This window comes from Thamnophis sirtalis, unplaced genomic scaffold (assembly GCF_051295495.1).
Source record: "Thamnophis sirtalis isolate CommonGarterSnake01/CBP01778 unplaced genomic scaffold, rThaSir2_p1.2 scaffold_9, whole genome shotgun sequence".
NCBI classification, from domain to species: domain Eukaryota; kingdom Metazoa; phylum Chordata; class Lepidosauria; order Squamata; family Natricidae; genus Thamnophis; species Thamnophis sirtalis.
In genome coordinates, this window is record NW_028261389.1 from 45,641,719 (window position 1) to 45,666,698 (window position 24,980).

The 24,980-nt window shown below is 37.4% G+C and overlaps 1 protein-coding gene across 4 annotated transcripts in view; it reads left to right on the forward strand.

Moving 5' to 3' along the window:
* Positions 1-1,524: 1,524 nt before the first annotated feature.
* ZFC3H1 (zinc finger C3H1-type containing) overlaps positions 1,525-24,980 on the forward strand; it is a 49,748-nt gene continuing 26,292 nt past the window's right edge. For 2 of the 4 annotated variants that reach the window (XR_001313581.2, XR_001313582.2), the window contains exons 1-14: positions 1,525-2,217; positions 5,567-5,980; positions 8,308-8,354; positions 9,061-9,259; positions 9,374-9,600; positions 12,037-12,160; positions 16,107-16,204; positions 17,576-17,779; positions 18,933-19,097; positions 19,419-19,556; positions 20,172-20,290; positions 20,600-20,746; positions 23,910-24,084; positions 24,223-24,354. Coding sequence is in view for 2 of the 4 variants with exons in the window: in XM_014066991.2 (XP_013922466.2) it covers positions 1,650-2,217; positions 5,567-5,980; positions 8,308-8,354; positions 9,061-9,259; positions 9,374-9,600; positions 12,037-12,160; positions 16,107-16,204; positions 17,576-17,779; positions 18,933-19,097; positions 19,419-19,556; positions 20,172-20,290; positions 20,600-20,746; positions 23,910-24,084; positions 24,223-24,354 (2,757 nt within the window). In the remaining 2 variants the exon portion in view is untranslated. The remainder of the gene's footprint in view (positions 2,218-5,566; positions 5,981-8,307; positions 8,355-9,060; positions 9,260-9,373; positions 9,601-12,036; positions 12,161-16,106; positions 16,205-17,575; positions 17,780-18,932; positions 19,098-19,418; positions 19,557-20,171; positions 20,291-20,599; positions 20,747-23,909; positions 24,085-24,222; positions 24,355-24,980) is intronic. The other 2 variants (XM_014066991.2, XM_087723436.1) reach the window with 2 other exon arrangements.

Here is a 24,980-nt window from a genome sequence, read left to right on the forward strand (position 1 = left end):
GCTGTAACTTAAGGACTACCTGTATTCCACATCGTATTTCCAGGTGTTGCTATTCCATGGCAATGCTAAACAAGAACAGTTTGCTATTATCATTTGCTCCTTCTGTGTCACCTTATATCCTCTCCCAAAACCTGGTCAAGATTTTAGCAAAATGTCAAAATTGCTCTAGGCTCCTGTTTAAAAATACTCACAGAAGGTTCAGACACATAGGAGTGGTTGTGTCAAACAGAAAGGCAGCTCTTCCATTATAATTTCATACCTCTCTGTACTTACAACCAGTTAGTTCAGCAACTTGGTAGATGGCTAAACTTAAAATCTACACTTGATTATGTTCACCTATTCCTACTTGTCCACATGTTAAGTGATTATTTTTCCAACAATAGATGATGTTGAATAGGAATGGAAACAAACCCACAAGAATCATTACTTTTCTAAACCTGTCCTAGGGAACATAGGAAAGTCAGTATCACAACATTGCATTACTAGCCTCATTGCAATTAGAAGTATTCCACTTTTCTGTTGCATCATTCATGAACTGAAGGGAAGCACTTACATAAAGTACTTCTGGGATTTTAAACCTTCTAAAGTCCTTCTTTGCATCCACGTTTTCTACAGTGACTAACCAAATACACATGGAAAGCCCACATACAAGGTATTAGCATTCAGCTATTTCTAGCCATTTCATTTATAAAACTTGATACTATAGTATTGGTTTCATGATTTAGACTCACAGGGTTGGAAAGGGACTCAGTTGTCTTCTCCAACTTCCTGAATTTGAGCTGGGACCCTCCAATCAGAATCCTCTAATATTTCTTTTTCTAGAGATGGATCAGGCTCAAACTCTAGGAAACTGTTTAACAACTGTCAGAGTATTCCCCCTTTCAAGTTTGGATCATCTTCGGTAAAGCTTCTGCTGCACCTGCTGGTTCTTGTCCTACCTTCTTAGAATAAAGCTACACCTTTTCCCACCCAGCCCTTTAAATATTTGAGGAACTGCTCCCCCTGGTTTTCTCTCTAGACTAAACATACCCACTTCTTATTGGGATTTTATCTTCATCTTCTTCGGAATAAGGCCACTCCTCATTTAAAACTTATAAGATAATAGCTATCAGCTCCACATTTTACAGCGAAGGATTCCACAAGTTAAATACGAACTATACAAAACCCATCGGTAGAGCTGAGTTTTGTCCTGTTCTGCAACTACGCCTAAACTAAGCTCTGTGCAGCCTTTATTAGATCTTCAGACATTCTTTTCCTCATAATTTTTAGAGCAGGCACAATTGCCGTTAAAGAACCGTTATTATTTCCCAGTTCTTCGTTGAAGTGGAACTGACCTCCTCAATTTCCTGACGGCGGGGGGGACTACAATTCCCAACGTGCATTTCGCCGCCCCCCTTTGTGATGCTCCTCTTCCCCCCCCCCCCCGCCGCTATCCTTTGAGGAAGGGGAAGAGCGGAAAAAACAACGAAGTCTCGCGAGAGTCCTGAGAGCAAAGGGGAAGGGTGGTGTTGCGCGTACAAGTTTGGGGTCTGACTGGGCCGTCGCGCCACTTGGAAAAAGGCACCGAAAGTGAGCGGTGCGCTTGTGGGCGGGTCAGCCCGGGGCGTTTCCTTCTGCGTCTGCGGCCCAGTGAGCGCTGAGTAACTCCTATGGCGGCTTCTGCGGCTGAGGAGAAGGCGGCGACCCCGAGCGACCTCTCCCCGAAAGAGGAAGGGGAACTAGAGGACGGAGAAATCAGCGACGACGACAATAACGATGCACCCCCTGAGCCCAGCGGCAGAGACCGGAGTGGCGGCCGGGGCCCTTACGCCCGACGCAGGCCGCCTCCCGACCTGCGGAACAGCCTCCCGTCCTCCTCTCGCCGCTTCCCTCACTTGCGCCACCAGCCTCCCCCGGAACTCGGACACGTCCACGGGCACGGCGGAGGCGGCGGGTACCGGCTGAAGGAGCCTTTCCGTCCCCAGCCGCCTCCTTCCTCGTCGTGCTCGCGGCTGCCGCCCGGCCCTCACCCCGACGCCGGCCCGCGGCTCTCGTTCTGGGAACGCAGCCACAACGCGCTGGACCGGTTTCGTTTTCGAGGCAGGGCCTACCGGGGCGGAGGCCGCTGGGGAAGGAGCCGAGGTGGCAATTCCCCTGGAAGGCCCTCGGGAGGAGGAGGAGGAGGAGGTGGTGGATACATCGGCAGCCAAGGCTGGAGGGAGCCTTCGCCTCGGAAATGTATCCTTGTCATAACAGTTGCCTCTTGCTGCTGCTGCTGTTGTTTTATCTAGAGGGAAGGGGGTGCTGTGCATGAGGCGACTTAAATGTGCTATCTTGGTTCCTTCAAGTCTGATTACAGGCGTCGGTTAGCTCAGTAGTCTCCAACCTTGGCAACTTTAAGACCTGTCGACTTCAACTCCCAGAGTTCCTCAGCCAGCTTTGCTGGCTGAGGAACTCTGGGAGTTGAAGTCCACAAGTCTTAAAGTTGCCAAGGTTGGAGACCACTGGATTAGCTCATACAAAGCGATAATTCGGGAGAAATTCTCCTGCTCTCTCAGCTTGCTCAAGGTTGGGTGGAGACTGTGGTGATGACATCCTAAAGGGTCAAGAGCTGTTTTTAATCGGAGGGTGATGGATGATCTGAAGGCAGAGTTGTTGAGAAAAGTTGCAAACATGAATGTTTAAAAGAATATTTGCAGAAGGCATGCAGATGTTGACCTGCTTGGAAAGCTGCTGAAGAATTGAACATTAATAGAGATTAGAAAGATTCACTGCTGTCATTTTGGCTCTACTTATGATGTCGTCACCATAGTCTCCACCTAACCTTGAGCAAGCCGAGAGAGCAGGAGTATTTCTCCCGAATTATTGCTTTGTATGAGCTAACCCAGTGGTCTCCAACCTTGGCAACTTTAAGACTTGTGGACTTCAACTCCCATCTAATGATTTCTAAACAGTCAAAAGATTATATTGCAAATTACATAGCTAAGCCTGTGTTACTAAGAATATATTGTGGGGCATGTGACCTGCATTGACCCAATTAGGGTCAGATATTAACACAGAATTCTGATAGATTTTTGCTGCTTTTGACTCTGAGAGTTGAAGTCCACAAGTCTTAAAGTTGCCAAGATTGGAGACCACTGGATTAGCTCATACAAAGTGATAATTCGGAAGAAACCCTCCTGCTCTCTCGGCTTGCTCAAGGTTGGGTGGAGACTATGGTGACATCCTAAAGGGTCAAGAGCTGTTTCTAGTTGGAGGGTGATGGAGGATCTGAAGGCAGAGTTGTTGAGATTTGCAGAGAATAATGAGAATTGTGCAGATCTCAACAGATCACCAGGTTGGGAGAGCTGTTTTAGAAACGGGGAAGGCATGCAGATGTTGACCTGCTTGGAAAGCTGCTAAAGAATTGAACATTAATAGAGATTAGAAAGATTCACTGCTGTCATTTTGGCTCTGCTTGGTTGTTGAGCTTTGAAAGATTTAGAACTTAATTTCACATTTATGCAGATTGTTAACTATTCAGTTTTGGAAGAGTACAGTGGGTGTTCTTCATTGCATTAGTGCTAAGGAGCCTTGTCAGATATTGTACATTAACCATTTTTTTTTTAAAAAATGTCCATTGGATGTGTTTTTCTAATATGATTAGGATAATATTTAACTTTCAAGCATTTGGTGGGAATAATTCAGGGAGATATAGTATGCAACTTTGTATACTATATTGATAATAGTATAATGATTTCTAAACAGTCAAAAGATTATATTGCAAATTACATAGCTAAGCTTGTGTTACTAAGAATATATTGTGGGGCATGTGACCTGCATTGACCCAATTAGGGTCAGATATTAACACAGAATTCTGATAGATTTTTGCTGCTTTTGACTAGAGACTTTATATCTTCCTTTTCATTGAAGGTGTATTTAATGAATTTGAGTTTATGTTGAATATCATTGCCAAACATTACTACAACCACTTATATCTTCAATACGTATCACTTAAGTAATATTTTTGTTTGGATTGGTTTTAATTGTGTAATTTTATTCATGCAACTATGGAGTAGGATGTAGTTTTCGTCAATATGTCTGCATTTCAAATATATAAAGATGCATTAAGAGGCATTCAGAAATTTTGAGAGCTGTTATTGAATGGGTATTTCAATTTATCTTAGTATTCTTATTTTGAATGAAAGTACTTCTCAAACAGTCCTCATCTATTGCTGCATAATGTTTTTAGTTTAATGAATATATAATTATATTCAATTATTCTACTCAATTATATTTTAAAAGTGTAAAATTGCTTGAAACAGTTTTACATGATCATCTTGTCTTATGAGAATTATTTCAACATTACAAATGCCAATTAAATTTTAGATAAAATGTTGATACCTGTATTTGAAACTTTGCCCTGCCATTAGGGCCTAGGCCACTGGGTTGATAATTTGCAAAATGGAATAATTTATATATTTGCATTGTGTGTTGCCCTTTCAAATATTCAACACATCTGACCTGTACTGTCTTCCTATAACTTAGAGAGTTCCATCCATTTGTCTAGTGGTCTAGTGCCAGTTTGGTGTAGTGGTTAAGGGTCCAAGTCTTATCTTAGCCATGAAAGCTAGCTGGGTGTATTTTGACAAATTACATTCTCAGCCTGACTTTCCTCAGAGGGTTGTTGTGAGGAAAGGAGAAGGAAGGTGTGTTGCATATGTTTGACACCTTGAGTTATTTGTAAAAATAATAAAAGTGGGATACAGATAGATTAAAAACTTTAGCAATAAATAGTACTTTAATATTAAATTAAATACTGAAGAACTTATACACTTTTAATCTTATCAAATAGCTAAGTTAGACTCTTGTAAGTTTGAAACTTCCAATTTTTATCAGTTCAATAATTATTGAATAAAATCATCCAGTTTATAGTTCTTCAGTCTTCTGTTTAGTTTAAAATGCCTTGTAATTAAATAAAAGGAAAATCACTGAAAAGTATAAATGTGAGCCATTAAGTATAAATAACATCAGAAATGAAAGTGAATAGACAATATCTACCAATATCAAAAACTTAAGTCTGCCTTAGGAAAATTTGCAATAATTAGAATATTGTAGATACAATTGTGTTGTAGAATTATTTTGTAGCCTCATATCTTGACACTATGCCCAGTCATACTTTTTAGATCTGATTACTTGACCAAATTCCTAGCAGACTTCAAGAAAATATCACTCGGGATATGTACTGAGGTTAAACATATTTCAGATAAGAAATGATCAAGCTTGATTGTGGCAGTATCTTCAGGGGGATATATCTAAAGTACCAGAGAAGAATTAAGTGCAATGACAAGCACGAAATTTTACTGATGGTGAATAAATTCAAAGTACAATATATGTTAAATTCTGAAAATATTTTAGAATATAATAGTAGTATAGGCTTTATTGTCATTGTACAAAATAAATACAATGAAATTGGTTATGATTTATAATGATGTGAGCATGGAGTAAAATCTCTTAATGCCAAACATTACATTTCAATATTTGCATATCTTCATTGTAATGATATCAATTAATGTATCCTAGATAAATTCTTTAATTAATGCATCAGCCAAAACATTTGGAAAGTCCCCATCTCGCAAGCAGAACTATTCTTCTAAAAATGATAACTCAGTGGAAGAGAGTTTTGAGGATCTTTTGTTGAAATACAAACAGATTCAACTAGAACTTGAGTGTATTAATAAAGATGAGAAACTGGCTCTAAATAATAAAGAAGACAGTGCCCAACAGAGCAACAGTGAAGTATCCAGTCCACAGGACCAAATAACAATTGAAAATGTCAGTATTACAAAAGATGCTGTAAATGAAGTGTCTCCTGAGGAGAACAAAGTATTAACTTTTCAGGCATTTGAACTGAAACCTCTTAGGCAAAAACTGCCCACGCTAGCTGAGAGGAGCAAGTTGAAAAAAGCAAAAGATGGAATAAAAGAATATTCACAGAAAAGTGACCAGGATATCAATGAAGGTATTTTTTTTAAGTTGATTATATGTAACCTTTTTAAAATGAAATTTGATTCCTTCAGTTTTTAAAAATATTTCTCAATGAAAAAATAAAGTTTCAATTTTATTACCAGAAATAATGCTTAGAAGCTAAACTTTTTGATTTATTAAAATTATTTGCTTTTTCTGGTTATTAGAATTAAGGAAGCTATCAATTTTTTAAAAGCCAAAAGTTGAAGTAAAATGTATTAAATATGAGTCATCGAACTTACAAATTAAAAATTCCTTTGATATAGGCTGCAATCACATAACAAACCAAGTATGGGTTATTTTAACTTTGATTTACTGGATTAAGCCAATTGACTGGGTTTGCACATTTCAAGTCATAAAAACAATAGCAAAGGTTAAAATTAACGAGTTTTATGTTATATGCATACTATGAAACTTTCTTTTTTCTATTCCTGAACATCATTCAATATATACAATCATTTATGTATTGATAGTTTATATTGAAAGAGAATACAGCAGTTTTTTTCTGAATGTTCTATTGTGGCTGTAATCCATTTTTCTACTACTTTACCATTGGAAATCCTGCAACCCAGATGAAACTTAGTTTATGAGACATAGTTCTCTGTCATCTAGGCATAAATATTTTGAATATCATTACAGTTTTTAACAATGGTTAGTAGAATGAGGTTTCATTGGTCAAATTGAAAGAACGTCCACAAGTTAGGATGATCCATTTAATAACTATTCAGAATTATGACAGTGCTCAAAAAAGTTACTTATGACCAGTTCTGGCTTTTATGATCATTGCAGTGTCACCTCAGTCACATGATCAAAATTCATGTGCTCGACAATGGGTATATACAACAGTTATTATATACGATGGTTATGGTTAACCCAATATTTTTACTGTTGCCTTTTTGTTACATTTTTTTGTTGTATTAGTGCTGATAAATAAATAAAGGGAGACTAGTATAGATCTATTTCAAGCTATTTAGCTCTCATCAGCTAGCCATACCCTTACTGGGATTTGAACCTGGGCTATATTACATACTAGGCAGACTTCTTAGCCATTAGGCCACAGGCTCTTATCCGTTATCAGCGAGGCCAGGGTGAAAGGTATCTATTAGATTTTTACAACCCCCGGTATGCCCAAATGTGGGAGGAAGATCACTACTTCCATTCTCTGTCCTTTGGCTCGTCACAAGAGACCATCCAGGCAGAAACCCAATATTTTTACTGTTGCCTTTTTGTTACATTTTTTTGTTGTATTAGTGTTGATAAATAAATAAAGGGAGACTAGTATAGATCTATTTCAAGTTATTTAGCTCTCATCAGCTAGCCATACCCTTACTGGGATTTGAACCTGGGCTATATTACATACTAGGCAGACTTCTTCTTAGCCATTAGGCCACAGGCTCATATATATATATATATATATATATATGTGTGTGTGTGTGTGTGTGTGTGTGTGTGTGTGTGTGTGTATGTGTATATATGTGTATATATATGTATATATATGTATATATATGTATATATATGTTTTTATTTGTGCTGATAAATAAATAAAGGGAGACTAGTATAGATCTATTTCAAGCTATTTAGCTCTCATCAGCTAGCCATACCCTTACTGGGATTCGAACCTGTGCTGTATTGCATCTTAGGCAAACGTCTTAGCCATCAAGCCACAGGTCTCCTCCTTATCAGCTGAATATGAATATATATATATATATATATATATATATATATATATATATATATATATATATATATATATATATATATATATATATATATATATATATATATATATATATATATATATATTTATATTTATATTTATATTTATATTTATATTTATATTTATATTTATATTATTTATATTTATATTTATATTTATATTTATTTTGTGCTGGCAACAGTAAAACAAAGGCAACAGTAAAAAAAAGTATTGGGTTTCTGTCGTGATGGACTCTTGTGACGAGCCGATAGACAGATAATGGAAGCAGTTAGCTTCCTCCCATAATTGGGGCATACCAGGGGATATATATATATATTAAAATCAGGGATAACTCCCTTCATGACTGCATTGTTTAGCAACAAAAAATTTGGTCCCAACTTGGTTATGAGTCAAAAATTACTTGTGTTGCTTTGGTGCTGATCTCCAACTGATCTTTATTCTGATTAAAAGGAATTTGAAGCCTTCCTTTTGAACTCTTTTACTATTCTGTTGTTATTTTTCAAATTTGAAGTTGGTTCCCAAAAGTTAGTTAATTAGGAGATTAATTGTTTGAATGATATTGTCATAATTAGAAAAACAGGGTTCTCTCTTTTCCCCCCCAACAGATGAAAAAGAACAAAAGCTTGACACTTCTGATGCTGCAGTAGAGAAGGTAAAACATTGCTTTCACCACTAAAATCAGGAGCTTTAGCAAAGCATAGATTTGCAATATGTCTTAATTTGAAAAGAAGTGCAACTGAGCTTAATGGGGGGTAATTCCTAACATGTTTCAAAGTTCTAAGTTAGAAAAAAATATTTGGCACTATATAATCTGAATTAATGAGTTTATCTTGTCAATGAAAATGTTCTTGTCAACTTTGAAGTGTGATTTTGCTGTCGCAGCCAATGCCATTTTTCAGTTTGCCACAATAGGGGGAAGTGAGAGCCACCTTTGGAATGCCAGTTCCAGTTGGCACAAGAATCGTCCTATGGGAACCAAGGTCACCTAACCAGATATTCAGCAAAGACTTGGACAGTTTCCATAACAATACCTGGCCATCTAATTGGACAATGTGACCTGCAGTAATAGAGGAAGGGAGATTCTATTCTTTAATTATGTGAAAACCGCAGGAATTAGATAGAGTTAGTTTTGCTTTCAATCTTTGCCGATACAATGTACTCAATAAAGTTTTGCATCTCAACAGTGCTTGCTTGGTTGGGTTTATCAGTTGGAACCTGGACATTAAACCAACTGTCCCTAATTCCTGTGGTTTTCACATAATAAGCCATTTCAGTGAAAGGCAGGATTTCTGCCCAGTTAGATATTACAATTGGATGAAGGATTAAAGTGCTTATTTATTATTTTATTTCTATAATAGAAACTCTTGGATGAGGAACAAGAAGTATCGGAGTTACAGCTAAGACTACTGGCTCTTCAGTCTGCTAGTAAAAAGTGGCAGCAGAAAGAGCAGCAAGTAATGAAAGAAAGCAAAGAAAAACTAACAAAAGCAAAAACGGTACAGCAAAGAGGCAAAATCAATACAAAATCTCATTCTGCCAAAAAGCCAAGTACTGCAGGTAAATAATCAACCTAGTAAATGGTGGTTTTTACAAGATACATTCTTGGTAGATTTTCTATGGGGTTTTTTGGGGGCGGGGGAGAAAGCATAGTTAAGTAATTTTCTTTTACAGCTAAGCAGGCTCTAAGAAAACAGCAGACAAAGGTATGGAAAAAATTACAGCAGCAAAAGGAACAAGAAAGACGTCAGAAGGAGGAAGAACAATGGAAACAGGATGAAGAGGAGGAAAGAAGAAAAAGAGAAGAGGAAATTAGAAAAATTCGTGATCTCTCAAATCAAGAAGAACAGTATAATAGGTTCATGAAGCTGGTTGGTGGAAAGATGAGGTCAAGAAGCAAGGTATTTACATACATACTACCTTTTCTAAGGAATACAACACATAAATGGTTGTTAGTGATACCATGTAAAATATTACAACTGGTGTATCTTTTTAAAATATATACATTTGGAAACTTTTGTAAGTTACTTTTTGTAAGCCATGTATCATTAATTTTCTATCCCATTAATGCTAAAATATTTCTCTTGTTGATCCATTTTCTAGAAATATGTTGTCTGATAGCTGCCAAAATTGTAAAAGAAAATTAGAAATAGGGAATATCATGTAATGCCCATGATAGACAGAAATTTATCTCTTACATTTTGTAGGTGATAAAATTAATTTATTGATTTGTAGCAATGCCCAATTCAAAATGATTCTGGAAGGCATGCAAAGTTAATAATAATGAAAAAACCCCAGCAATTAATAAAAGATAAACTTCCAAATGGTGTATGAAAAGGTCTATGTTTCAATATTGTGTTGTTGTTGTTTTTTAGTAAAGTCAGTGTGAGGTTTATGAATCATGGGGGAATTCTGATTCAAATTGATAACATTGTAAATACAAAATGTTTTATGAACCAAAAATTTAAGTTGGAACATTGCTTTGCAATAAATAACATCGTCAAAGCATTAAATTGATTACCAAAAATAGTGTTAATACTTTTATAAATAACAGCATTTTCTTCTGAAGAAATGCATCCTAAATATATAACACATAGGGATATTTTATATTTTTCAGTACTGCAAAGAATAGAAGCATTGACGGGGGTGGGGGATTGAAAACTAGGATCATCTCTTTCTAGATTTATTCTAAGACTGCTTCTATTCAATATATAGGTAATATGTATATGTAGTGTTTTGGATCTTTGTGATCCAATTTTTGTTTAGTGGGACCAGTGCAGGAGTTCACCACAAGCTCATGAAACATTCTACACATTTCATAAGCAATCTTATCAATCCCATTATCCAGATCAATGAATAATATGGTCACATCCTTTAAAAACACTACTAGTTACTTCTCTCCAACTTAATATAAAGTCACTAATGCTGTCCGTATGGTTTAGCCACTCAGTTTTGAATTTACCAGATTTTACTTTTAACAGTTTATCAAGAAACTTGTCAGAAACTGAGGTAAATTGTTACTAAAAATGAGATAGATTATTTCAAAGTGTTCTCTTGTTCACTAAGGTAGTTACTTTGTTAAAGGAGACAATATGTATCTCACATGATAATTTGGCAAAGCTATGCTGATTTTTAACAGTCATGACTTTGTCTTCAAGATACAAAAGGCCTTCTGTATTATCTAATGGTTTTTCAAGGCATTAGTGGGGTCATAATCCTATTTAAAAAAATAGAAGCAATGTGTACTTCTGCAGAAGTACTTGTTTGGACAGAAGGAAAACCTACTTGCCCTACCAATCTACTAGAAGTATTTTTGCCTGGAGAAGCAGTGATTGGCAGAGAACAAGGAAGTGGATGAGGTTACTCAGAAAGCTGCTTATTTCTAGGACATGAATTACAAATAATCCTCAATTTGGAACAAAATTATGCTCAGAAATTTGGTCATACACTGGAGTAATTATTAACAGGGTCACTATTTGACCTGACTGAATTTTATAACCACTTTTACAATGGTCATAAAGCAAGTCATCACTGTTTTTAAGAAAACCATGTGGTTATTAGGGGAATACAGCATACCCAATGGATGTTACAAAAAATATTGCAAATCATAATTATGTGCCCTGCATGGTGTTGAGCAAATCTCACAGGGAGCTCTTTCACTCTTAAAATCTAGCTGAGTCCTACACTTGAGGGGAAGGGAATGACTCCTGTGTTGACAGGCTAAACCAAAGATCCAAGCCTTGTGCATGTCGCCCTGGGAAAGTTTTTTTCCACCTTCATTCGGCAGGCAGCTCTTTTACATTATAAATGGAAGGGAACTCCTTCCCAGGTCAGGTGAATGGGACTAGAATTTGTCCAAGCCTCATTCAGCCTGCTCAGGGAAAGAGTTTATTTCCATGCACAGAGCAAAAGAGCTGCCTGACAAAGGAGTGCAAGCAGCTCTTTCATTCTGTCTGCTTAACAACCACAACTGGGAGAGCTAGGATTGCATTTGTTGAGCAAAGTGGTCATGTGAGCATCTCAATTAATGACTGTTATGATTGTTAAGTGAGGACCATCTGTACAAAGTTATTTTGGCAATCTTCTGAATTTTTGCCTTCTGAAATTTTGGTCCATGGTATCTATTCTCTGATTACCTGTCAATAAGTAAGCCTTGTGGGAGTTGTAAGCAAACGTACGAGAAGAAAATCAATTTGCATAGCACCATTATAGCCTTTTTTCCTGAAAGCAATTTGTAGTAAAGCAGGCAGGTTTTTGTTAGTTTTATTAGCAGTGAAGAAGGAAAACTATTTGATTGTTTGAAGTACATATATGATTAATAAATACACTTTGTTTAGTCTTCAGATAAAGATTTGAGAAGGTCCCTAGATAAGCAATCAACTGAGAGTGCAGGAGGAATTTATCAGTATGATAATTATGATGAAGTTGCTATGGACACAGAAAGTGAAACCAACTCACCTGGTAAGTACTATTTTTGCAATTATGCTTTATTCCTAATAGTGCCTTTTTATATTTGCATTCTATATGTAAGTGATCATTATTAATTCCTGCATGCAATACTACTAAAATGTTTTGTTGATTTAAATTAAAATGGAATGCCTTAACAATTTTGCATCTGCATCAAGTGCAAAACACAAAAATTATGAATAAAATAAGGTAGTTTAGGAATGTCAAGTGAAGGTTTAAAAAAAAACGACAATGGTACTATTGTATCACATTTTGATTTATTGGTAAAAATAAAACAAAGGTCTTTTTTATCTTTCTAATAAATAAACATTCTAAGCCCCATATATTGCTTAGAAGGAAACATAATTCTATAGACAAATTTGGAAAAAAGCATTTACTTAGCTTAACTTACCTTGAAGTGTTTTTATAAGGATACATTGTTGGAGTTGTACTGTAAATGAAATAAAAAGTACTTTAATTCAAGATTTCAACCTCTCCATTCATCTTCACCCGTTTTATCTTTGTTGGGAGTTTTATTTTTTCCATTGTTTTTCCTCTGTTGTAGACAAGTTTAACATAGGGGTGTCAAACTCGATTTCATTGAGGGCCGCATCAGGGTTGTGTTTGACCTCAAGGGGTTGGGATGAGCATGGCCAGGGTGAGTGTGGCCAGCATGACATCACTTGTGTTGGGGCACCTGTGGTGGCCAAAGTATTCTGCCAGCAAAAATGAACTCCTGGACCCAGTTTTCGGTTGCAGTGGCCTCCAGCAGCCCTCTGCCAGCGAAAATGGAACTTTGGGGTGGGGGGAGGTGACTTCATCTTTGCTGGCAGAGGGCTGTAGGAGGCTTTTATGGGCAAAAGTGGAGCCTGGGAAGGCTATGCAGACCTTCCTGAGGTCTGTTTTCACTGGCAGAGGCACTGCGGGCAGGTCCTTTGTTATTTCCAGGGTGGCCCCATGGGCCAGATCTAAGCATCCTGCAGGCCAGATCTGGTGTGCAGGTTTTGAGTTTGATATCCCTAGACGATATACAGGGCGGGGCATAACCTTTTCCTAGGGGGTCACAGCAACACTTGTAATAACAACACAAATAATTCATACACCATTCGAAAGCCCATCAAAAACTGAGTTTATTGACACGATTTAATAGTCAGTATGACCGCCATTAGCCCTTCGAACAGCATTCAAACGAGGTGCCTCTCGAAAGGCAATGCATTTTATTCTGTCAATGATCCTTTGTTCTTCCGAATTGAATTTTCCAGCCATTCTTAAAGCAAATTTAACATTTAATAGCTCATTCAATTCAGTTTTTTATGGGCTTTAAAATGAGGTGTCGCGGAAGTTGTAAACTGCTGTCGATCTTGCTGTGACCCCCTAGGAAAAGGTTATGCCCCGCCCTAGAATTGCAAAATAATGACTGTTTGAAGATTTGTTGTGTTCTTATCCACCTCGTTTGAATGCTGTTCGAAGGGCTAATGGTGGTCATACTGACTATTAAATCGTGTCAATAAACTCAGTTTTTGATGGGCTTTCGAATGGTGTATGAATTATTTGTGTTGTTATTACAAGTGTTGCTGTGACCCCCTAGGAAAAGGTTATGCCCGCCCTGTATATTAAAATATATATCGTCATTCAGTGTATTTATGGGCAGTTTTTTTTGGTGAAAATGGCTTCTTATTTTGAATGATGTGTTCAGATACTATTTTGTCTGTGGCACTGTTTATGTGTGTATCTTTCTCTTTCAATCCCTCAGTTTTATTCTGTCCAATTAGTTTTGTTTAAATTATGTCATATAAACTATATTATGGAGTTATTGTTCTTTTTTAAAAAAATATTTTATTCAAAAGTTAAAATGCAAACTTGCAAAAAACAGGAACTAAGCAGGACAAAAACAAAAGTAAATGCATAAAATTACACATATATTGTTTTTTCCATTTGAATACCAATAAATATATTACTATATTTATTATAAATATAATATATTAGTAGTTTCCCTTTTGCAAAACAAATCTATAGTATATAAGCTTCCACAAATCTACCCAAACAATTTGATCATCTACTATAAAAAGACACAGGTAACAGGTAACCTCACCAGTAGAAACCCACTTCAGAACCCTCTGTTAACAATCCATTATTGTGTCTTACTAGCAGGAAGTCTGCAACAACTTCTATTTCAGCCTTAACCACTACAGTCATTGTCTCAGATCTCTGTTGTAGGTAACTCCATATAAGTATAAATGTTATGGAGTTTAAAAAGTCCATAAATTTTCTTAAGCAAGTCCAATTCGTCACTCCATTCGGTATCTCTGAATTTTTTGGATTCATAGGCCTTTCAGCTTTTTCCACCAAGTCTGTAATTTTTCAGTAATTCCTTCTCCAACTCTTGTCAGTAGCAAATCAATTTTGAGTCCATCCAATTACAAATCTAATTCTGCTATTACCTGCCTAATGTCTTCTTTAGATTGATATATAATTGTTATTGCTTCATTAAGCTTTTTATCCAAATTTTCAAAGAAAGCTTGGCGGTTAAAAAGCATTTTTTTTCTGAAGGCTTCCAAGGAAGTTTTAATGTTTTCATTTTTAATGTAGTCCAAAAAAACCACACAACAAGCTGCAAGAGAGATTGAGATATTTTTTCCCATAACAGAAAATAAGTAAAAGAGACAAAGGGAAAAGTTTATTGTCTCTTTGAGGTAAATAAAAAAAAAGAAGCAGAGAAATACTCAGAAATAAAATACAGTAAAACAGCAAAGTTCTTGTAAAAGCTAGTGAAATACACATGCCTTACTATTACAGTCCAGTGTAAATCAAAGCACTTTCATTATGGAAAAAGAAACCTTTGGGCCATCAATTTACATGAAATGAAAACAAAAGTGATCCATTTCAAAACCACTAAGAAAAAATTAATCACATAATCCAGCAAGGGTAAAGGATAGTTAGTTCAATATTCAACCAGATGTGTAACATTCAAAATATGTCAAAAGCAAAACCAAATTCATAAAGTTATATTAAAAGGAAGATGTCCTTAAAAATCCAAACAGCTGATTTTCATGAATTGCAACCAACCAGGTTTCTCTTCACGGGCAAGTAGTACGATCGTCCAAGAGTCATCTGGGGTCTTTCCTAGTTGCTACCATTTCAATTGGATGAGGTGGCTAAGACGCTGAGCTTGCTAATCAGAAAGGTCGGCAGTTCGAATCCCTAGCGCTGCTTAACGGACTGAGCTCCCATTACTTGTCTCAGCTTCTGTCAATCTAGCAGTTTGGAAACATGTGAATATAAAAATAAGAACCACCTTTGGTGGGAAGATAATAGTGTTCCGTGTATTTAGTCATACTGGTCACATGACCATGGAGACGTCTTCGGACAGCGCTGGCTCTTCAGCACTTTAAAACGGAGATCAGCACTGCCTCCTAGAGTCGGGAATGACTAGCACATATATGCCAGGGGAACCTTTACCTTTACTGTGACCATTTCAATCTAGGGAGCAAGTGCTGCCAAAGAGCTGGCTTTGGCAGTGAAATCAATTCTTCATCAGTAGAAGAAAAGTAGTTCCACCCCCTCCCCCCCATTTTTGGAAGCTCTCCACTATATTGTAGTGTTATTATGGAACAGATTTAAGATTCAATTTTAAATTTTCTTTTTGCTTGGTTTGTGCAGATAGACAGACAGACAGTCTGTCTCCCCACCCACCCCCATGCACACACACGCACCCTCTCTTGGAAATGTAACTGAAGAATTACAGCATGAAGCTGAATAATGCATGTGTAAAAATAATTCTTAATTGAATCCTGGTATCTTTCATTTTATTCAATTAATGAATGAGATAAGCTTGGAGTTTAAATTGTGACATTTATTTTGCATAGTTATAATTTCTTCCATCATGGTATGATTGGGGATCACTGCTGTTAATAAATGGTAGTTTGTAGTAACAATAGTTTTTCTGATAAATATTTTCTAGCATCTTCTCCAGTACAGCCTCCTTATTTTGAATGTCCTGCTGGATATTTTCCTTCTGCTATTCAACAAATCTCACTGACCCTTACACCACAGATTTCAGTAAGTGATAATACAAAATGAAATTTTTGAAGTAGAAAAATCTAAGAATATGGTTTTTTTATGCCTCCAACATGCAATTATGGAAGTTCTTTGTGCATCTTTTTTTTTGCATTGGTATGTTCATTTTGGCCATTTTGAGAATTCTCTTTTAAAGTACCTATTATAATAGGAGTTCTGAAACAGCTTTTCTGCTCCTTGTTTGAAAACACTACTAATCATCAGTATTGTATAAAAAAGTTGTGCTAGAAAAGCTTGATAAAATGGTTTTATGCTGAAGAATACTTTGGGAGTACCATATTTTTTGGAGTATAAGACGCACCTTCCCCCCCCTCTTAAAAGAGGGTGAAAATTTGGGTGTGTCTTATACACCGAATGTAGTCCCACCCACCACCAGCCCCCACCCTTTGGCCTCTGCTCCCAGCAATTTACCTCTTTGCAGCAAAGGGGGGGGGGGTTTGCGGAGGCTTCAATAAGGTATAGCAATCCCTGAAGCCTCTAACAGCTGATGAGTGGGATAAATTGAAAGTGGAACTAGCTGTTTGCTCCACATGGCAAATTGCTGGGAGGCAGATTTTTTTTCTTGTGCTAATCAGGCTGTTTGCTGCAAGGAGATAAGTCAACAACTATAAATGCCTATAGAATGTTCAAATTATTAGACTTATTTTTTAAAGACTGCTTTATTATTGTTCTAGACAACTTAACAAAATGAAGAAGCTTTTTAAAATAGATGCTTGATCTGAAGAGGCCCAGTGCTATTGTTTTAAAAAGTGCTATTCTTTTAAATAGCAGAGAATAACTACTTCCAGAAAGCACATTTTAACAGCATCTGTACAAGTATAGTCTGAAGTATAACACTACAAACAGTGTATATTGTCTGTACTGTTTGTTGCAAGGAGGCAAATTGCTGGGAGGCAGAGATATTTCCCTTGTTTTCCTCCCCAAAAGTTAGGTGTATCTTATACTCTGGAGCGTCTTATACTCCGAAAAATACACTAATATATTTCATAGTGTAAAGGCAGCTGTGATTAAATGGATCTTTCACTTAATGCAAGGTGGGAATACATGGTCTACCTTGGAAAAACCACACAGTACACTCTTGAGGATATCTGGGCACCAAACTGTGTAACCCTTAAAAGGGATCACCATTTTAATATGGAACCAGAAGCAAATGGATAATCATTGCAGTTCCCACCCCAATATTAAAGATTCTAGCTCTACTGTCCCTAGTTAGTGGCTAGGGCAACTACTGAATCTTCAAAGACAACTCCATGTAGATGTCTTAAAGCAATTCCATCTGTGAGGTGAGAAGAACATAGTACTGGAGAATCTTTAGTAGCAATAACATGTATTTTTTCTTTACACTTTTTTTAGACTCTACCACCAATTAGCCAATTGTACATGGAGGGTATTTCAACTGTCTCTCTGGAACTGCCACCACCTCTTCCTCCTCTTCCACCTGAAGAACCTGAACAACCCCCAAAACCTCCATTTGCAGATGAGGAGGAGGAAGAAGAAATGTTACTACGGGAAGAGCTACTTAAATCTTTAGCTAACAAACGAGCTTTCAAACCTGAGGTATTTAATAGATTTTTAATACTGCCATTAGGTGGAAGCCCTAGTACATTTTGTTTTGTTTGAGGAAAAGTAGAATATATGGTAGAAATCAGATAAGATTATGAGTTCTTTAGAATTTTAAAGATTCTTCTGCATTTCCGCTATTTACTAAGGATTTAAAATAGCTTTGCTATAAACCCAGTATAATCAAAATGGGAGCTTTAGGTTCAAATGGAGTGTAAGAATGGATCTATGGATAAAGATTACCAGTAAAGAAGAATATTTGTATCCCAGTTAAAATAAGGGGTCCTTGGTGCTCTCTGAGCTTGGTTTGTTTTCTTGTAGACATTTCATATCCAACTAAGTAATGTCATCAATGCTAGACTAGCTAGGAAGAAAAAAAGAATTGGTGATGTTACCTAATTTGGGTAATGAAACAACCTGCAAGAAAACAACCAAGTTCAGAGAGCACCAGGGCCCCCTTAAGGACTAACAAGAATGAAATTCAGCTACTATTGGCCACCCTGGAAAGAGATTTGCGAAGTGGGAAGATCATTGTAGTTTGCAGATTTTACAATGTACTTATAACTTTTTTTTAACTGTTGAAAAATCCAGCGCATTTCTTTAAAACAGAATGGGCTCCTCTGTTATTCGACAGGTTGTTACTGTTCCTACATTGATTACAGTGAATATGTTGTGTGATCACATGCTGATTTTGGGTGGTATGAGAAAGAAGCCTTATCTTCAAAAACCTCAGGGCTGCTGTAAATAGGCACCAAAATTTATTTAAAAAAAAAAAACAGTAGGAATTTTTTTGTTCATCTCTTAAAGCCTGTAAGATAAATACAATTTTTGTACATCCCTGAATCCCCTAAAGTGCTTTTAAAAAAATAGTTGGATATTTGTTGAATTGGATACCTAATTGTTTAAAAAGATTATATTGAATGTAGCAGGATTGAATAATGTGGGGGATTTTGGAGAATATGATTTTAGTCATATGGCAGACATCAAAGTTAATAGCTAATGAAAGATTTATAAGTTTCCTACTTTTAAATAATTGCACAATATTTTAAACATTGATATATAGAGAAACTTATAATGTGTTTGAACAGTTTATTAATTTTAATATATAATTTTAATATAATATTTAAGTGTTGTAATCTTTTTTTTTTAGGACAACTCAAATAATAACAGTCCGCCTTCTCCACCTTTTCCCAATAATTCTTATTCTGTGCCAAGAAGCAATCTTTCAGCAGTCAGTATTAATACTGTGTGTCAACCTCGTATAAAGAACACAAAAATTATTAGAGTACCAAGGCCCCCCCGAACAGTCATTGCGGTAATAACTTTTTAAAAAATGCCTTCATATTTTAAAGTGTCTTATAAATTGTCATATGAGGAAAGTGGCTAAAATTGATATTTTGTTTTTTTCTGTTTTCAATTGAGATGATGATGAGGCTGAGGAAAGCTGATTTCAGATTTGTGTACATTAAGAATTAAAGTCAACATAAAGTCAACTGGAAAAAGCTAGTGGTTAACATGCTCTTCTCCTCTAACAAATGGAAGTTCAGTGTACATTTAAAAATCAAATAATAATAGATTGGCTGTTATCTTCAGTCAAAATTGTTATATTCTTTGACTAGTAATTTTATTTCTGCAGCTTCCAAAGCACAAGTCAGTTGTTGTTACATTGAATGATTCAGATGACAGTGAATCAGATGCAGAACAACCTAACTCTACTAGTAATGAATTTGGAGGTCTAGAATCTATGATCAAAGAAGCTAGAAGAACTGTGGAGGTAAATGGATGAGTAGCTGCCATGTATGCCACACATTTCTTACATTTCTCACATGCACATATTTTTCATTATAGGATAGTTTTTATTAAAAGAAAAATTGTAAAATGGCTCTTCCTCTGAACTTGTAAATAGAGCAAGCAATTTCAGAATCTTCTTCTGAAGAAAAGTCACTCTGAAGTTCTGGTTCTGCAATTTTCAGAATTGTATCTTACAACTTAAAGATCTCTGAGATATTCTAGAAATTATTTGATTGAAACAGACAGTTTTGGAATTGGACCATTCCTTAGAATAGCACATGTTGGAAAAAGATTTGACATGGTAGGAGAGAATGAAGCATTCAAAGTTTTTCAGAACATACTTTTGGAAAGGAGCCCTGAAATATTATTGGGTCTTTCCTCAGTGTTAGTTAGTGCTACCTTGATGTCCTCTTGTCTCTTAAATCCATATTCACAAGCATATATGTTGGAAGTATAACTACTAGAATTCCCAGAAAGTACAGCTGAAGGGAAATACTGTATTTAAACCAGAAAAAACTATACTACGTAAAAATGAATTCAAATTAACTTTTATTCTGAACTTCTAATACTGTTCCTTTCTTGGGTCTTTTTGTTGCAGGCATCAAAACCCAAAGCACCTTTAAAGTCAGAAAAAGAAAATAATCCTGTGAGAACTCCTGAGGCTTTACCAGAAGAAAAAAAAATAGAATATAGACTTCTAAAAGAAGAGATTGCTAGGTATATTTAATATACTGTATGTCTGTAAGCTACATAGAGTTGCCTCTGGTGAGATGGGTAGCATACAAGTTTAATAAATAAATAAATAAATAAATGCTGTAACAAATAAAAAACAAATTATTGTTTAAAGTAATCTCTGAATTATTGCTGCCCTTGTTTGAGTAGATTCACTTGGTCATTTTAGTTTAAGTTCTGCTAATTGGGTTTAGCTTATTTTTCAGAGATTGTTCTATTTTCTCGGAAATTTTTTCTGATTTCTGAATTTCTGTAATTTGAAACATTAAAAAAATGGTTTTCAAATCTTTTTAGTCGGGAGAAGCAACGCTTGATAATAGCTGAACCTTTGAAGACAAGTTCATCTCCTGTAAACTCTGATGTTGAAATTGATGGAGTTGGTAGGATAGCCATGGTAACAAAGCAAGTTACAGATGCAGAGGCAAAACTCAAAAAGCACAAGTAAGTCTTTTCTCTGTGATCATCTCTATGGATTGTGGTTTTATAGGAGAAAAGGGTTAATCTTTTATATTTTGCTGGTTATTACACTATTTGTTTGCATCCTGTCTTTTTACAAATAAGGCAACCTTCCAACATACCTTCCTCCTCCTACTTTCCCCACCACAACAGCAACCCTGTGAGGTGAGTTGGGCTAAGAGAGAGTGACTGGCCCAAAGTCACCCAGCTAGCTTTCATGCCTAAGGAAGGATTTGCACTTTACTCAGAATTCCACTTTCAACCCTGATGACTTAACCAGTAGTCAAAACTGGCTCTATAATGTCCACCATCTATCCTTGACAGATACCATATTTTCGGAGTATAAGATGCTCCAGACTATAAGATGCACCTACCTTTTTTGGGGAGGAAAACTAGAAAAAAAATCTCCCTCTGCCTGCCAGCATCCATCGGTATTCATCTGGATAGCATCCTTGCAGCAAACAGCATGGTCAGCTTCAGCACGTTATTACAGCCTGATTTAGCAAAACAGCTGATTGGTGTTTGGATTGGCCTCCCAGAATACCACCAATCAGCTGCTCCAGGCTGCAGGGATCGCCAGAGCTCATTGCCGCCTCCGCATGTTGCATTTTTGCCCTCTGCACACTCCGTTTTAGACCCATTCCAGGATGCCAGGATCACCACAGCACATTGCCACCTCTGTGTTGTGTTTTTGCCCTCTGCACCCCTTGTTTTTGGCCTTTGCACGTTGCATTTTCGGCCAATCTCTGCTGCCTGGAACTGGTCAAAAATGCGATGCATGGAGGCCAAAAATACAACATGTGGAGGGCAAAAACATGATGTGCCGAGGCAGCAATTGGCAGTAATGTGCACGTGTTACTGCTAACCAGTTGGGTTGCAGGCAGTACGCCCCGGTATGGGCGTAGCGGAGCCAGTCCGGAGCACCGGATACCGTTCCGGTACGGTGCTCCAGAGGGCACACCCGCCCGCCCGCCCGAACTCCTTACCTGTGTTTTAAAGCTTCTGCGCTACTGCGCATGGCGCATACAGTGCCTGCGCAACACTCCGCAGAGCAGCTGGAGTGTCACAGAGGCCCTAAGGTGCATGCACGTGCCCATGAGGATGCCGCCAGCCGCATTCCAACCGTACCAGTTGGTACGGGATTTGATACCCATCACTGCTTCTAACCCAGTATATCTCTCTAATGAGAAAGGAGTTAAGTTTACTGCAACTTCTGGAAATAAGTTTGTTTATATAGTTACTATCAATGCACTGTCTGCTTATGTGTTTTGTTATTTTTAAATTAGAAAATATGTGACAACTTATGAGAAACTGAATATTCCAACTTCCAACAGCTGCTTTATAACAGAATGACTCTTGGAAGGGACCTTGGTGGTTTATTTGTATTGTGATAATTTTAATTTTAAAAATGGCAACACATTTTCATGTATCAGTTTCACATATAAATGTGATGTTCATCCAAATTTTGGATGTTTCACTTTAAGTACTGTTTGACACGAAATATGTTTGACATTTAAGATCTGTATTATCAATTTATTGATATAACAAGAAAAACTGAGAAATTATGTAAACAAATTTGAGTTCTTTACTATAACACAATTTCCTGCTAAATAGGATATTATAAAGTTACCGTATTTTCACGACCAAAAGCCGCACCGGATTAAAAGCCGCAGTATCAATTAACGTTAATTTTTTTAACTTTTTCCACATATAAAGCGCACCGGGTTATAAGCCGCACATTTCCCGACGCTTCTGGACATCGCGAGGAGCGGCACGAGGGTTCTTGGCGCTCCGGGGGGCGCCGAGGGCGGCTGGGAGGGGCGCGCGGCTTGGTTTCTCCTCCCTGGACGTCGCAGCGGCGGCCCTGGGCTCACCGATCTCTGTGTTTTTCGCATCGGGGCATGCTCTTGCAGCGCGCCCCGATGCGAAAGGCACTGGGATCGGTGAGCCCGGGGCCGCCGCTGCGACGTCCAGAGAGGAGAAACCAAGCCGCGCGCCCCTCCCAGCTGCTTTCGGTGCTTCCTGGAGCGCCGGGAGCCACAGATGTCCAGAAGCGGCTGTTGGGGATTGGATATCCGGCTCGGTGGCCCCTGTCGCTTCTGGACGTCTGTTGTGGTTGTGGGGAGCCGAGGAGAGTGTGGAGGGGAGCGCGCGACGGTTCTTGGCGCTCCGGGAGGCGGGAGAGGCGCGCGGTTTGATTTCTCCTCCCTGGACGTCGCCCGATCTCTGTGTTTTTCGCATCGGGGCGTGCTGCAAGAGCATGCCCCGATGCGAAGGGCGCGGGGATCGGTGCGCTTGGGGCTGCTGCTGCGGCGTCCAGGGAGGAGAGGCCGGGCCGCGCGCCTCTCCCGCTTCCCGGAGCGCCGGGGGCCGTCGCGCGCTCTTCTCCGCGCTCTCCTCGGCTCCTCACAGCTGCGGTGGACGTCCAGAGGCGACAGGGGCTGTCGAGCTGGGGGTCCGGTCCCCATTGGCCCCAGGGGCCGCTTCTGGACATCTATTGCAGTCGCGAGGAGCAAAGCAGCTGGGAGATCTTTTTCCACATATAAAGCGCACCGGGTTATAAGCCGCACTGCCGATTTTGGATCAAAATTTAGGATTTTTAGTGCGGCTTATGGTCGTGAAAATACGGTAGTTTCATTATGCTCCACATATATTTTTTGTAATATATATTTTGTGTTGGAGTTTATTTATAGACACATGCTTGCATTATTAAAAATAATATTTGTAGTAATACTCCCTTTCCCCCCTAAAAAACACTAGCTCATTTGGTGGGAATTGTGATACATATATAATAAATGTATGTAAAGTTCAGTGTTGTAGCTTTCTATATCTTTTCACAATCAACCTTTGCTAAATTAGATTCAAATTTTAGACTACAATGTTGATTCTGAAGTTGAATGGCCAATAAATGTAAATAAATAAAACCACTATTTGGATTGCAATATATCAGTGTGCCATTTTTTTATAATTTTAAAATATTTCCCTCCTTAATTTAATGTTTTATAATATTATTCTATTGTTAAACATAGTCTGCTAATTGAAAGAAAATGTATCAAAAATCATGAAAATATGTGGTAGGCTTCAACTGCTTTTCATGGTGGTTCTGATAATATAGAGCTTTTATGTAGAATGTAACTGTTCTCTTTAGACTTCTCTTGATGAAGGATGAGTCTGTGTTGAAACATCTTCTGCAGCAAGAGGCAAAGAAGAAAGAATCTGTTCGTCTTGCTGAAAGCAAAATTGCTAAGCTTAATGAGCAGCTACAGGCAACAGAAAAAATATTAAATGCTAATAAGATATTTTTAAAAAAACTTCAGGAACAAGTAAGTATGTAAAAAATGCCATGGAGTAGTATTTTAAAGAGTTGCTTATCTTATTAATGTGTTTAAGAGTCTTTAAAATTTAATTTAAAAATTTTGGTTGGAGTATAGAATTTATTGAAGAATATTTAAATGCTTCAGATTCACAGAGTACAGCAACGAGTAACAGTTAAGAAAGCATTGGCATTAAAATATGGAGAAGAACTTGCTCGAGCCAAAGCCCTGGCTAGCAAAGAAATCGGAAAACGAAAACTTGAACACAGCCATTTTGGAGTAAGTTTGTTGTTGAAATTTAAGAACTATTGTTCTGAAATACTCATTGTTCTAGCCTGAAGTCAGAAAACAAGGTGAAATATGAATGAAAATTAATTTACAAATATAATTATAAAACATAAATTTTAAATGTAAGTAAAAACTGAATGGAATATTGCAATTTGAACATTGGCTAGTGTGATCCCATGAACCCCATAACTTTAATTTTTAAGGAGGATTTGAGCTTATTTTGCAGTTTGTTGCAAAATAAGCTTGTTGTCTACCTCTATAATATGCCTTAAAAATATACATGGCTACTACTATCCTTAGGACTGAGACAAGAATGGAGGGGTTGCATCTAGTATCAAAACATATTCCAGACCCAATACAGTTCAATAATTAGCAGGGACAGAGCTATTCGGTTCTCAGAATACAGCAGGTAGTGGAGGCCAAAAGCTATTTGCCTACTGTTCCTGCCCAGATAGATCAAAAGAAAAAGAAAGGAAGTTGTAGTAAGTCAATGACTGTTGGAGGTTTGCAGTAAGCAAAATGCTACTTTTTCCTTTTTTTAATTTTTCCTCTTAACATCTTCATAGCATAATGAAAGAAACAGAGACTTAGGACTATGCTTGCTAGCCATTTGGTAC